Below are 16,024 nucleotides of genomic sequence, written 5' to 3' on the forward strand. Positions count from 1 at the left end.
ATGGAAAAGGTTGTTAAATGAATAGTGCAATAAAAAAAAGAACACGGGCCTGACAGGATTGGTGTGAACCAAGCAGTAATACGTGAATAAGCAATTTAATTTTTGAAAAATTAAAATGTAAATATTTGGATAGTAGTATAAGTTTCACTGGCAGTAAAGGATGGTTTGGAAAGTTCGTGGAAAGGTATGTACGCGATGTGAGTTGAAGGTCACGCCTGGTCGGACAAACAAAACTAGCTGACTGACGATAAGTACTTAACCACCTATCTCCCGTTACGCGGTGTCATACAAAGTATTCTATGGTTGGTTTATAAAGATAAATGGTGTGACATATTTATTGTTTAGTGTTATTCTACACATTTATATTATGATAAAGAATATTTTCCTACACATTTTGGAACACATAAAGTCAATTAGCCTTTGCTATTTATGGAGACTAACGCTTCAGAATATGCAATTTTGAATAACACAAACATTTTTAGGAATGTATTAGTCATTCTAAGTGAGGGATTAGTATAGTTTCCAAAGTTTTTTTTTAAAGTGCGAGGGACCATTCATTATACATTCACAACCTGTATACACTCGATTCCTATCAACAAAAATACGAAATCTTTTCGAAGTATTAAAACTAGTTTTAAACTCTGTCCTTACTCATAGTATCTAAAACTTTGAATCATGATTTAATTTTGTATTCCTTAATTTACTTTTCTTTCCAACAGAATTTTCACAAGTATTGACATTTAATTAAACAAAGTCGCATGTCACGTCAATGATTTGAACTCTAAAATTAAGAGATTGAATGACATCTAAAAAACTTAAGGAATGAACTAAACCAGTTTCAAATTAACTAATTAAAATTCCATAATATATTAAGTTATTGCATTAAAATAGGTAGGGGCGGCTCCAAGGCAGGGCAAGCTAAGTGAATACACAGGAACTCATACCAGTGCTTTAAATTTTTATTTAATTTTGTTTGCCTAGTGTTCTGTTAAAAATATGGACATTCATGGGAAAAGGAAAATTAAATTTGTATAATCTTTTTACTTAATGTGTAAGTGAATACCTATTTCAGTTCATGATTTTGTATTAGAGAAAAACTTTCAAAGATTTTTTTGCCACTTATGATGGGATAATGCCGGAAATTTGATTTTAAGCATTTATGAAACTGATCTGAGGATAATTAATCAGTAAAGAATATCAATATATCCTTAGATAAATTAGCAAAACTATCGTCAAAATTTAAGTTCCAGTTGGGTAAAAAATGTTTGAAAAAGTACATTTTTCCAGTTTTCCGAGAAGGGCCTCCAAAGAAGTAAATAGCCTAGGGCCACTACTGAATATAGGAACTACATATTAAGCTATATGAAACCTGATTGTTGTATATTTCGGTAAGTATTGGGCTTTATGTCATGTGATTAGGCACGGATGCTCAAGATGATGGAAACCTCAAGGTTATATTGACTTGTCAACTTGTACTATAGCTCATAAATTAAGGATTGGGCTGGGTGTTGCGATTCAAACCACAACAGTTGCATAGGAATGACATGTTTGTTATCACTGCCTCCAAGGACATTGGTTTTAAGGGCATTTCAGTCCAGTTTTTGACTTTAAAAAATGTGTACTGCAAGAAAATGTTCCAATGTTAGCAGACACACATTACTATACTGCGAGTATCATCGCTGAACTCCAATCATAATTTGAGAGATGGAGGCTATCGATTGAATGTCTTAAATAAGGTCATGCTTAGAACTGATGACACTATTATTGAACTATTCTCTATGAGAATCTAAAAGGTATAGAATCAGTTCTTCAGCCAGAACGTACTATAAGTAATTAAAAACTATCTTTCATCCCCTGAAATAATAAATTTCATTCCTCTGAAGTCTCTGAAGGAACCTGCAGTGCAGAGTGATTAAGAACAAAGATAGTACATCGTTATGGATCTTATTATTTTTGTAAACGTTTTCATTCAGGGTGACTAACCTCAGTTATTTTTGTTTTTAAATATTTAGCATCAGCTTGCAAAACAGATGTATCATTTTATACCTCAGAAACACTTGTGAAGATAACACTTAATGTATATTGTTACTTTAACGTCATGTGAAGTCTGCAAAGTAATAAGTTATTACCTCTTAGTGGTCACTTACTTCAGCCTGTTAATACCAGACATAACGATGTAAAACAAAAGCTAGGTGATATTGTGTCAACAGTTTTTTAATTCATTAGCAACACATGCTGCTACATACTGCAAATTGGCACAAATATTTTGTCAGACAGACTGACAATTCTTTGGAGGCTTGTTACACATACAGGAAATATATGACCTAAAACTACATTGGAAGTTTGAAGCTGGGGAGACAATACTGCTCTTATACCTAAAAAATTGGACTAAACACTACTAGCGTGTTAATGGCAGGAGAAATATGCCAAATTAACTGACTTGGAAAGTGCCTGCATTTTTCATGCAAGAACCACAGAAGTTGACAAAGGCGCCAGTTTTGCCATAGAACTAAACTTAAAGGGTTGATGTATAATATTTTACAAATTTAATTCTGTTTCTAAGCTACTTAAAAAAAAGTAAAACCCTTTACAAGGTTTTAATTCAATTTACCTTAAATCAAATTTTATCACCTTACTACAAAATTCTGATATTTCATGTTTCTACATTGCAAGCTTCACCACTGATAAATTCCTTGTAAAATATCCGCTGTTTCCTACTGTCAGAATTTAGAGAGTTGTTAATCTTTATCATTTGTTTGAGGCATGTGTTAAAAACCAATTATCAGCCATTATAAATATAATGCAAAAGACATTGCACTGAGTATGGCGGCAAGAAAAGATACATAATTTCTGTGGTATTCTTGCCAGGTGAGGTGGTATGCATGTTTCGAACATGTACTACACATTGAACTTAGGCACTAACTAGTTCACACTATAGAACAGTTGCAGGTGTCTTGACACATTTTCCCCCAAGTTCACAATAGACTTTACTGCTTATTGTGTTGCAGTCACCAGACCTTTGACTCGATATTGATGTGAATTCACTGGATGCAGAGGTTGGTAAGTTGGTCACATTGCAACCTACTAACAGCATGACCAACTTGAAATTACTAAAAGAAACTCTTCAGTTTGCTGTTTCATTACTGTGCAGTAGATGGTAGTTAAAGAACTAACCATTTGTTACAATTTTTATAACAAAATTAGTTTATACATAGTATTGGTTAAAGGCAAACATTTTGTTGTCACAAAGTTTAAATTATGCCAAACAATTTTGGTTCTGTAGAAAATAATTTTGCTTCAAATTCACTAACAAATGAGCTGTATTTTAGTCACATAAATATCTTGTCATTGTGATGCATTAACCCACACAATTAACATTTTGTGCTTTTTTGTTCTATGATACATTAATTTGCTGGTTTTACATTTCATACAAAGCAGAACTTCAGTACCAATTTATTCAAATATTATGGTGAAATGTTATTCTAGTCCTCGTAGAACTAATAATTATTAATCTACAAAATATTAATAAACTCACTTATTTTGCTATTTCATCTGCTCTGTAAAAAGTAAAAATTAAACATAATTAGTGATTAAAGGAACTATTTCTTTCTTTTGTGTTATTCTTTCTTCACACAGCTGAATGAGCGAGCTTAATTTCCTGCTGGAAACCTGATGTTTAAATTTTCATTCAAAAAATTGATTTTGCCCATCAACAATGTTTGCATTTGGATTCTTCTCTCTCTTTTTTTTTAATTCATTAGCAACACATGCTTATACACACTATGCACTAGCACATACTATTTGGCTTTTGACATATCAGTAAATTATTTGGAGGCTGGACACACACACAGGATGCATCTGTACTATTATAAAACTGTAAACAGAAGTGTGTTAGTCTGTTAGTTCAAGCATCACTCAAAAACTTCATGACCCATTTTGATAAAACCTTTGTGTTTAAAAGCTTATGATTAGACTTTAAAAAACTGACATATTTTATCTCGCTACAATGATGGGAGCTGAAGATATAACTGTAAAACCACATTTTTTCACAACCAAGTGCAACGAATATAAGGTAAGCTCCCATTCAAAGTTCATTCTTATTCGAGTGGCCCTTGCACTGAATTACATGCGGCAAAGCTGTAATATAAAATAATGACTAAAAGACTAAAAATTAAAAAAAAAAATTCAAAAGAATTCCTAATGTTCCTGTTTGTTTCTTATACACATCTACAGTTTTTGCTTTGATCTCGGTGAAATTTTGCACACTTCATATTCAAAACATGAGGAGGGCCAGTCTCCAGGTGAGATTTCGAGAAAACCACCTCTAAAGCAGAATTTAGTTACTCTTGATGAAATTTCGCCATTTCATTGTTGATGTATTTTGCGTATCCTGTAGACTGCCATTGGAAGTACAGATACTCTGGTTAGTATGAAATAAAATTACGTACCAAGTTCGAAGCTGTGATAAACAATATTGTTCCTAGACCACCACAATTGAACTAAACTGTATCAGAATGTTAAATGTTGAAAACTGAGGGGAAAGTGGAGTGAATAAACACAATTTGCATGCATTGCTTGTAAGGTGGGATTATTTGGCACTAGGCATTCCTTAACGAGATTTGAAATCAGGTTTTAGAGTGAATCAGCAGGGTATGACAATAATGTGCCTTGAGAAAACCTATCAACCAACTGAAAGTTTCCAGGTATCGACTGGGAATCAAACCTTTATTGTAATTGCTATGCTTCAATGTGCTAATTACTCACCCATTTTGGGTTGGAAAATTTGCACCTACTTTAAGTAATGGGTTGGGGTGCCTGACAAAATTATTTTCCTCCGGGCCCTTAATTTATATTGATGGCCTTGTGAATTACACATTTTGGGACAAGTTTTGTCGCAACATGTTGACACATCAAGTAATCTGAACTTCACCCACTGAGTCAAACCCAATTTCTCTTATTGTTTTTTTTATTTCAGTACAGTTTGTAAACTTATTTCACTGGTATACATGCTGGAATTGGCATGCACAGGGGTGTGAGGCAAACTGCAAAACAAACCTTCACTTATACACTATTATTTACAATATAAATTAATGTCATATTGAAAAATTTTCTGTATTGAAAATAATGCACACTTGCACACAACACGAGAACTACTTCATCCAGGAGTAGTGAAAACATATTGCACTAGCTTTCCCACTCAGGGTAATACCAATGCAAATCAGACACCTTACTGGAAACAGCCTTAATAAAATTTTTAAATTAAATAAAAATTAAATTTAAATTTATTTCCCCATAATTGCTATTTCCTGAAGTTGGTTCCACAAATACACAATAAATATGTTACTCCAAAAACTCTTAAGGAAAGTCTATTTCGCTCAAGGTTACAAAATAAGGCAAAATAATTGATAAATATTTCACAAAATGTAATAATTATTTTTTTTTTCTTTTGAACATAGTGGTGCTACAAGACTAAGAACTACACTTAACATTATTGATAACACTTGAGCAAACATTTTACTACTGCCCAATTTTGCCCGCATTAAAAAAATATGATGACTATCTAACAAAGATTTTAAAAGTAAATAACTTTATATTACATACTTAAATACTAACATACCGCAACGCAATATTCGACCTAAAATATATAAAGTAAGCTTTATACAAATTAAGGCTTACAATTCAAATTAAAAATCTTTAAAAAGGCAAGCGAAGCATGCCACAATATGAAAAACATAATTTTTATTGTGAAAAATGGATTCCATACCATCTTGTTTTTGAGAATGTAATGAATACAAAATGACTACATACACTCACTACATAAGAAGTAGGCAGGGTTTCTTGTTTCCCCCCGTATCACGCGATGAAGAAAGGCATTTTGCCGCAACCCCTGTACTGACAATGACTCAGCCCCCTCGTTTCAAGCATTAGTCCAAAGTTATTCATGTTATGCTAATTCATTCTGTTGTATTCAGTATTTTTTAAAGTTATTTATAATTGTTTCTCCAGAACGATAGACATATGAAACATCATGGATGACATATGTATACAGATTTTTCAAACACTCATTATTTCAGAATTTTGTAAATTGAGGTAAAAGATAATTGTATTAGTCACATCCAGCCTATATTAGTTCATAAGGATGACATTTTTACTTGAAAATAAGAGTTATAAATAGTATTTGTTCATAATAACGTAATATATTGGAAATTCAACTACACCTCTGTGTTATTCACCTCATTCACAAATTGAATAACACCTCATCACATCACAATATAATCTCTGACACCCTATTATTGCATACAACATCTGTGTCTTCTTAAGTATAATACTCAGAAGTATGAATTTAAAATTTATACAGTACAGTACCATTAAAAAATGTAGAACAATACACTTTTACAATTAAGACTGAACTTATTTCAAAGAGCAAGTGCTGTCTGGCGTAGATTATTATCCCTATCCCTCCAGTTTTTTTTTGTTCTAGGTATTTTAAGAAAAAATAAAGGAGGGGGGAACCCCATACATACACGTTTCAAGTTTTAATTCCAGAGCTTATTGACAATTCAGAAATAAAATATATAAGACAATATAAGTCCATGAACTAATTTCAGTGACAGTATTCATTCTTGAAAACCAGAATTATAAATTTTTGATGGTAATGACAACTTATGACTATTAAACTACAATCACTAGGATAATGTCTCATGCTAGTGCATAGCAAAATGTGTACTGATATACTTGTCCCTTCATCAAAATAATAAGTGACACCTTGGTATTGCATAGGCATTTTAATGAAAGCCCATCTCTTCACGACTTCCAAGAGACACCATTTCCACACGAACGCATGCAAAAGTTTCAGAAGAAAGATTCAACGCCTGGGACATAGGCAATACATCCTGCATGTAGAGGTTATATCAAGGTAGAATAGCGATATTCTGTTGACGTCTACCGACAGCCACACTAAATAAAAGTGCCACAGCAATTGGTGCTCCTGGCCTTATATATGTGTTATTCAGAAGTGGAGCAAGCATCTCGAGGTTCACTTGAGAGGGATTCACTGTCCTGCAGCACACCTTATTGGCCGAGAGTTCGCCACTTGTACCAACAAAGGCACTGAAACTGCAAAACTCCCAATGCGAACTTCAAAAATAATGTATTTTCTGTGTTGTTTGTTCCTATAGTGACTGTGTTTGTGTGCTTATCCCAGCCGTAAATACTGTGTTTACCTCTGTGTGTGTAGTAAGTATTGCTTACTTTCAGGTATTGTATCACTGCTGCTGAAACCAGTGTCTGCTAGAGAGTTGCGAAAAGAGGAAGGGTCATTCTCATTTATTAGATCATAAGTTTCTCCAAAAAATCAGGCAAAACCACAGATATGATAATCACTTCTAAATGTCCTAAATGCATTCAGATAGCCTTTTAAGGGACTTTTTATGTATAATATCTTAACTCTCTGAACATGGCCTTTGGTAGGAATAAGTTCGTGAATGGAATGGAAGTCGCATAGAACGGAAATGTGTAACAACGGTGCTACCACTTGTGGCAGATGACGCGAACCAAATTTCACAAAGCCAAAGGAAAACTTTTTAGTATTAATTGTTCAGCGAATGTTAACAAGATGGCCAGTATTTTAATAAAATTTATTGTAAAAAAATCGGGTGCAAAGCATGGGTTTCGTATTTTTTTAACGGCTTTTTTTGCTTTTATCGGAGCTGTTTCATATTAAAGTTTAAAATTTATGCTAATCGAATGATTCAATAGTCAACGTAGCTGCTTTGGCTACGAATTATAGTGTTGGGTGAGCAATGTAGTTGAAAACACAATAATTAGCCCATATATTTATCACGCTGTGCATTATTTGAAAGGGTGTAGATATGTGCAGCTGGGAGGTACAGCGGCGCGAGTGTTGCAGGCCCCGCGGGCGAGGGGCAGCAGGAGGGCGCGCACCGGCCCAGCCCGGGCTCCACCACGCTGGACGACGTGCTGGACTCCCTGCTGGGCCTGCCCCCCGCCTCGCGCTCCCCCAGCCCCGTGTCCTGCCGCCCGCCCCCGCCGCCCGCCCGCCGCTCCTGCGGCGACCTGCGCGCCCACCTCGCAGGTAGGAGGACCGTGTAAGTTTCCCTCTCGGCGTAGCCGCGTAACCACGGTGCCGCCACCAAACTCAAACTTTATTCATCTTAACCAAATGGGCAGTATTTTACTAATGTTCCTTGTCAAAAATCAAATCAAAAACCGGGATTTAACATTTTTTCAAGCCTATTTTTAGTTTCTATCAGAGCCGTTTTGTTGCATAGTTTAAAATTTTGGTCGCAGGTAAAATTATTGAATAGTTAACGTAGTTGCTCTGACAGCGAATTCTAGCGGCGGGTGCGGAAACTGTGTGTGGATTTCTTCCAGAAATCTAGTTGAAACCACAATTTGCGTACATTTATCACGCTCGGCATAATTTTAATGGTTCTACATTAAATTTTGTTTGTGAGTTTTGTATCATAAGTGTATTTGCAACTTGAGAACACATGAATTTGCTCCGTTACCCGAGGTTTGATGTTGCACATCTCTGGCGAGTTCTGTAAGACTCGCTTACTTTTTTTTTTATTATAGTTAGCCAGGCGCGGCTACACAGAGACCAGTGAAGATAGCCCCTTCCGACAAGTCCTCCTGTAGCCGCCCCTGGGCTGAGCTTTGGTACTCGCCAACCGTGAAGGTCTTTACGATGACAGTAAAGCCTTGTTTATAAACTATGCATGAAGGCAACAACGCAACATGCTAAATGTTCAGCACCACATTTTAGAGTACTACCGGTTAGTAAACTTTGCCAAGGTGCAACAACGCAACGCAAGTATTTTTTACTGTACAACTTTCAACGTTTTGCTTGGGTTTTTGACAGTCAAATTTGAAGAGCAGTGTTCCAAAAACTTAAAGAGACGTTGACGTTATGTGCATAGAAGCGTACAGTGTTATTTTTTACTATATACCTACAGACTGTTTATGCGTGTTAAACATTTACACAGTTAATGAAAACGGTTCTTTTAAATCAAATGATTAGAAATATCTTTTGTTTACATGATAAACTTGAATTATCAAAAGAAGCCCAAGCTTTAAATTTGTAAAAAGTCAATATAGTACCCGGCTAAAAAGACAACTGCTCTTGCACATACATAAACACTTGAAGATGTAGGTAATTTGGTGTACGTCACTGATTGTTGAATGACTCGAAACTGTTACAGATTTTTATATAAAAAAAATAATTGGAACTAGACTTGTATTCTTCTCATGAAACATACATTTGCCGAGCCGCCGAAACGGCGTGACCTCTCGGCTCTGCGCGCAGACGATCGACGAAACAAAGCACAGTACAAAAAACATACAAAAGTCCTTCAATTTTACATAGCTGGGAATTTCCCCAGTAAAAAGCCTTCATATTTGCTACAACACATATTATTACAACTAATATTTAGTGATTCCCCATTCAGCAGGCATTCCACCTGTTGTCACCTGTCTCTGTCTTTCTCTTACACAGGAGGCGATAAAGTATTATTTATCATTTCAGTACCAAGACGTCGAGCCTCTTTCTTTCTTTCTTTCTTTCTCTCTTGCTCTGAAACCAATGTCCTACGTTCTTGAAACGTCATCAACACCCTCTGAACCACATACGTAAAACAATAATTATAAAAACAACATTTAAATGATATCAACTACTGAAAATCATACTTTCATAAATAATAACCCAGCCAGCAAAGTGAAAACCAGTTCAAACATAGTTAACAGGTTTTTCTCAATAAAATAACTAAATATCATAATTAATTACCAGAATATTACTAATGATAGAATATAAATACAAAACTAGGTCACTGTGGCCTTTTACTTACATAAACTCCTGATCCCTTTTGAATAAAAAAAACGTAATATTTATTCCTTTAACCAATAATCGTAAAAGCTAGGGAGGGCAGAGTCTTGCAAAATTTCATGTTTTCTACTGTTTTGCCGTATTTTAAGTTATAAGGTTGGTTATGTCTAGTGACTTGCGTGCTTTATAAACCATTCTGATGTTCTCCCGTTGGTTGCGTGTTGCATAGACCCAAAGCTCGGACTCTCACTCTCTTGTCCGAGGCAGGGCAACCCGGGCCCCGAGGCCAGCTGCTCTTCTGCCCCCGCGCCCCCGGCACAGCTCATTTGTAATTTCCTTATAAATATGGACATTACTGGAAAAACGACTATTTATTTTTTTCTATCATGCAGTTTAAAGTGCTGGTCAATTCATTTCTCAAGTCATGATTTTGTGTAACACAGCAATCTGATCGAAAAGAATTTATGAAACCAACCCGAGAATAATTTATCAGGAAAGAATATAAAAATTTCTCTAGATAAACGACCAAAAGCATTGTTGAGATTTAAGTTCCTGATTGACTTAAAAACTTTGTTTAAAAGAGATTATTTTTAAAATTTACAGGGGGAGGGCCTGGGGGGGAAGGGTATTACACAAACCCCTTAGGACCCCTCGGTAAGGCTCATCTTCAAAATATAATGCCGCCGTAACAGCAAATGGTTCAAGGCCCCGTGAAGACTAAGCTTGCACTGTCTGAGGGCTTTACCTTTTAATTCATCATGAGAACATTCTTTACCTTTCACGTTCCTTCTCAAATTTTCCCAACAGATTTTTAATAAATATTATATATTAATAGGAGAAAAAAGTCACAAATGTGACGTCTTACAGCTCTAAAATAACGTTTGAATATATATATATATATATATATATATATATATATATATATACACATACACACGCACACACACACATAAACACACACAATTGTAACAAGAGATGAGCTGCAGCAAACATCTTTAACATCAGAATTATGTAACCCCCTCCCTCACAAATTGAAGAGGAAAGGATATTATCACAAGTGACAAACTGCATTGAATACAATAATATACCTATAGTTGTAAGTTCATTTCAAATAGTTTTATGTAGTTTGCAAAAATACCATCTCTAGCTCTGATTTTTAAGGACGAGTTAGTAGCCTTGAAATTTAGCTGTGCTATGAGGGACATACATAGACTGTACCTCACATTTAATTAGGGCTTACCCCAGGGAAAAAAATGCAAGTGCATTTCCGAACAACATTATTGCCTGCAGGTGATTTCCTATGAGAAAATAACACAACTACATAATTATTTATAACTTATTCCCTACAGTGCTGTAAAATTACATACAGGAATTGTCGACCATTTTTTACAGTTGTAAGATTCATGTTGTAATCAATATTATTCATAAATTTGTTGCTTAGGTCCATATAGTTTGCGATATTTTATAAAAAATAATGTCATAAAACTAGAATTTTATAGCGCATAGCTTCCTTAATAGGGAAAAAGGTTGCAAACATGAATTGATTTTTTTAATAGAATAATATGCTTGGCGTTGCCTGTGTTATTTTTAATTATCCACACAAAACAGTTGATTGGCAAGTACAAGTACAAATGAAGAGCAAGGTGATGGTGTGGCCGCAGGGTCAGCTAGTGAGGCGGAGCAGGCGCCGCCGCCCTACTACGTGGCGGACACCCTGCGCCGCCGCAGCGAGGGCAGCGACCCGGGCCCCCGCCCCCGCCCCGCCGCCGCCGCCGGCCGCAGAGTGTCCTTCGACGTGGCGGCGGACGGCGAGCCGCTGGTGCGCTGCCGCTACTCCAAGTGCGCGCGCGCGGCCCCCGCCTCCGAGGCGCGCCGCTCCTACAAGACCTGCCACAACTGCTCGCACGCGTACTGCTCGCGCGAGTGCCGGCGCGCCCACTGGGAGCGCCACCGCCGCACGTGCCTGCACTCGCGCGTGGGCGCGCTGTGTCGCCAGGTGCTGGCCGCCGTGAAGGAGGAGCCGGCGTGTCTGCGCCACGTGTCGCTGCTCGCGCGGCGCGGCTACCTCGCGCAGGGCCGCGGCGCCGTCAAGAGCTTCTTCTCCAGCCCCGAGGCGGCGGAGCGCTTCGTGGCGCACGGCCTGCGCGACCTGGGCGAGCCCACCTTCGTGCGCTGGGCCGACCTGCTGCCCGACGAGATGGGGCCCGACCTGTACGCCGAGCTGGTGCGCCAGTGCAAGGCCTACAACCCGGACACGCGGCTCGTCGTGTACGTGGCCGTGTGCGTGGTGAGCGAGGCGCCGACCTCGGGCGCCGTGCGCTGGGAGCGCCAGCTCGTGTCGCGCTGCGCCAAGCTGCGCCTGAGTCGCCCCGACCCGCCCCCTCCGCCGCCCAGCATCACGCGCGACATGGACGACCCCGAGACGCTGATCCTCACGTCGCTGCCCGGCTGCCACGGCCGCATGTCGCCGCGGCGCGCTCGCGAGATCAGCTTCGCCAACATCCAGCGCCAGCTGCGGCAGCGCGGCGTCAGTCTGCGGCGCCACTTCCCCGACGTGTACCGCCGGCTGTGCGCCTACGTGGACGGCGCGGCGGAGCGCTTCGCTCCCGTCACGCTGTACCCGCGCGACGCCTCGGGCAAGGGCTTCATGTGCATCATCATGCCCGACGCCGAGCCGGGGCGCCTGGAGCTCGTGCCGCGAGACAGCAGCCGCGTCAGGACGGTCGACATCGGCCCGCAGCTCGCTGACGACGGGCCCGCCTGAGCCCCTCCCCCCTCCCCCTCCCCTCCGCGCGCATCGCTTCCCGCCCGCTTCTCATTTCTTACCATTCTCTGCGCTGTCATCCAGCAGGGGTCATCTGTAGTGATGAATACCACTCCAAAATATGGTCTTTTGAACTCTTCGTTGACCAAGAATCTCTAACACAGGCTAACCAAATTAAAAATAAAATTTGTGTTTGTTTCTGAACTCTTGTGCCTCACTACTTTGAAAATCAGTGTTTCCAGTAAGTAATCTTCAGGTTAAAAAGCTTTAGTAGATTATGATTAACGCCTTTCTTCTGTATCAGATCAACGTCGCAGATAAGCGCTCCTAAACAGCGTTCTGAAAAGTAACTTGTTGAAAGCAGTTGCTTGTTCCTCTTACTATACTACATAGCTAAATAATGTAAACCTGTATTGATAGTACTATTCATGTAAAAATAGAAATTTGTTATGGAATATTGTGAGGTACTCTTTTTACTCTATAAGTGTAGCATTAAATAAATTGTATCTACTTTCTAAGACAATTATTTATCGCTTGTGGTTTTCGAAGTTGTTATTTATGATACAATCACTGTATTAATATCTTAAATGGAGAAATTGTTTAAAAAAAAACAGTAGGCCTAGCTACTGAGTTTAAGCATTTGTTCGAATAATGTTTTTACTATAACCATTTTAAATTATTATAGTCCTGAAAACTGTGTTGTCTACTAACATAATTTATAAGGGTCTCATTGTTACCTCTTGAATCATTTGTCTAGTTTCTAATGAGTATAGGATCTATAACTTCATACATTTGTACCTGCATAAATCTTGCTTATATATCTACATATATATATATATATATATATATATATATATATATATATATATATTTCTTTGTTACAATAATTTAGATATGTTATCAGAACCATGTATTAGCAAAAAAAATTATAAACATGACAATATATGTTGCGCCAAACAAATCAAATGTGAGGACAATACATGCCTGACCTTTGCAAAGTCCAGTAGAGAAGTTTAAAACAAATAAACACAAACAGATAATATTTGTTATGTATGGTATAGAGAAGTTGGCCCGAAGTTAATAGTTAGAAAAACACTATGTTAAGCAAGGGATGCTGAGGTAACTTTCACGTTAAAATATTTATATATATATTGTTAGTTAAAGTTAACTTATTTTTTGTGATTTTTGTGATTTTTTCTTCAGCTTAATATATATATATGTTACATCCGGAAAAGGGTTCATGTGTCAACAAGACACTCCTGCCGTAACTGTTATCTCGACTAGTTTATAATCGTGTTAATTCACGTATATCTCAGTACTTCAATCAAAATGTGTTGTATATTACTCCATAAATGTGCTATGTTTAATTAATCTGAAATACTTAACGAGGGCTAAGAGAAAATAAAATTATGTTGTTTTTACGAATAAACGCTGAAGAATCACCATGGTTACCCTGGAAATTGATGTTTATTTCATCCTTTCTTGGTTACTATTATTTATGAATCTGGTCATCAATGCACTGAGAGCATACAATAAAACTGAATACTTGGAAGTAAGAACTAATCTCACCTTTTTTCCCCAACGCATTCTACACTAAATGCTTGAGTATTGTTGCTGTTTAGTTCGTAGTTTTTTAGCGTGTTAAAACTCTGAAAATGAAATAACTAATATTCACACTTTTTAAGTCTTAGTACCTACTGAAAAAGAAACCTGAGTTATGCAAGAAACTAATTGTTATAGTTGACAAGGAAAATGTTAATACTGATTTCAATTTTTCACCACTACTTTAAATACCATGTAACCCAAAATTCTAGAATCAGTTTATAAAATTGAAAATTAAAAAAAATCACGTGTACCTCAGTACGCGTGATAGAAGTGCAACTTCTTTGGCAATTCAAACCTTTTATTCATAAGAATATTGTAAGGAGTACAATGGCAGAGAGAGAGAGAAAGAAAGAAAGAGAAGAAAATTTTCTAACAACAACACAGTAGCATTCTATGGCTTTCATTACTTTTTCAAGTAGGTACATATTTAAGAAACCTAATTTTTTTATATTTATTAGAAATCTGATTAAAATAACTAATTATTGATCAATCAATGATTAAAAACAATAAATATTACTCACTGTTGAAATACACAATAAAGAAAAACTGTGCATGTAATTTTTTCTTCAAACAATTCTGCCATTTTGAACATGCCAAATCTCTGAACGAAATATGAAATTCTTTACAGGGAGGCAGGGAGCGCTATCTATGCTGGAAATGCAGCGACTGTCTCAACAGTGCTGTTTGAACAAGGAAGAATGCAAGCGCGCTGGTAGCAAATACAAACTTCAAGGCAATCACAGCCAACTGTATACAATACCTATATCTATTTTCTAAAACAAGCGCATGCACACACATTGTCTTATTCTTTCGTTCATCTATCTCTTTATTCTATTTTTTTTGTGGGGGATGAATCATTGCACTAAGAACATAGTGCCCTCTTTATAACTCTTTAGCCCAGTACCTATTGTCTGTCATTTTGGCATCCAAAAGTTTCACTACAATATTTCACAAAAATATTGCATTAAATTTTGACCTTGAAATTTTACTCTCATCACACCCAAAAAAGTTTCTGTTAAAAATTTGAACGTGATTCATTTTTTCATTCCGATTTGCAGAATTTATTTGTCTTCACTGAGCTCTTGAAGTGGAGGGCTCCGAGTGTAACATTGGCTGGTTCGTCAGAAACATCACCAACAAGACACAAGGTACTGAAAAAAAGTGTTCAGTCTTTTTATCAGCAATACGGCTGTGAGGGACAGACTTAAGGGGCCCGCCTACATAGCCTTGAAATGCCCTGCTGCGCTCAAAAATTGTGTTTCTTCCACCAAGCGCCGTGGTGGTTCGAAGAAACATTCAAGCTTCCCCCCCCCCCCCCCCCCCCTTGTCCTTCTGTGTTCTTCCGTATTTTACAACAACAGGAGGGGTAGGGGTGATTCGGCTTATCCCTCTTCTCCGGCCGTACACGACCTTCGTTCCATACTGCGAACGAAAAGGGGCAAGGGAATAAAAACTGGTGGCCAGCGTAGCGGGCCACGGCTGGAGTTCGCCTGTCTGCTACCCTGCGGCATTTAGTCCAGGAAACAAGGCACAAACATCGAACAAATTTGTCCAAAACTGAATTTTTGCACAGTGGTAGAGTTGGCTATGCTTAACAACATACCGAAAGTTTACCGCATTAGACCTTGTGCGTATCACCGAAAAAGTGCATTTAAGTTCTAGATGACAGCGACTTGCAGCAGTCCATTAAATATTATTTTTCATACATTTTGCAACGTAGACTCTCCGTAAACTTATCTAAATAATCTAGAAACGCTATTTACATATTCGTGTTAAAAATATTCCAAAGTATAATATTAATGATAAGATAT

The 16,024-nt window shown here is 37.6% G+C and overlaps 1 protein-coding gene across 1 annotated transcript in view; it reads left to right on the forward strand.

Moving 5' to 3' along the window:
- The window catches only part of LOC134538369 (uncharacterized), a 408,182-nt gene extending 394,014 nt beyond the window's left edge, over positions 1–14,168 (forward strand). Inside the window, exons 8-9 of the mRNA XM_063379678.1 lie at positions 7,910–8,108; positions 11,506–14,168. Coding sequence (XP_063235748.1) covers positions 7,910–8,108; positions 11,506–12,608 — 1,302 coding nt within the window. The 3' untranslated portion in view covers positions 12,609–14,168. The remainder of the gene's footprint in view (positions 1–7,909; positions 8,109–11,505) is intronic.
- Positions 14,169–16,024: the final 1,856 nt, after the last annotated feature.

Source organism: Bacillus rossius, chromosome 1 (genome assembly GCF_032445375.1).
Source record: "Bacillus rossius redtenbacheri isolate Brsri chromosome 1, Brsri_v3, whole genome shotgun sequence".
Classification (NCBI taxonomy): Eukaryota; Metazoa; Arthropoda; class Insecta; order Phasmatodea; family Bacillidae; genus Bacillus; species Bacillus rossius.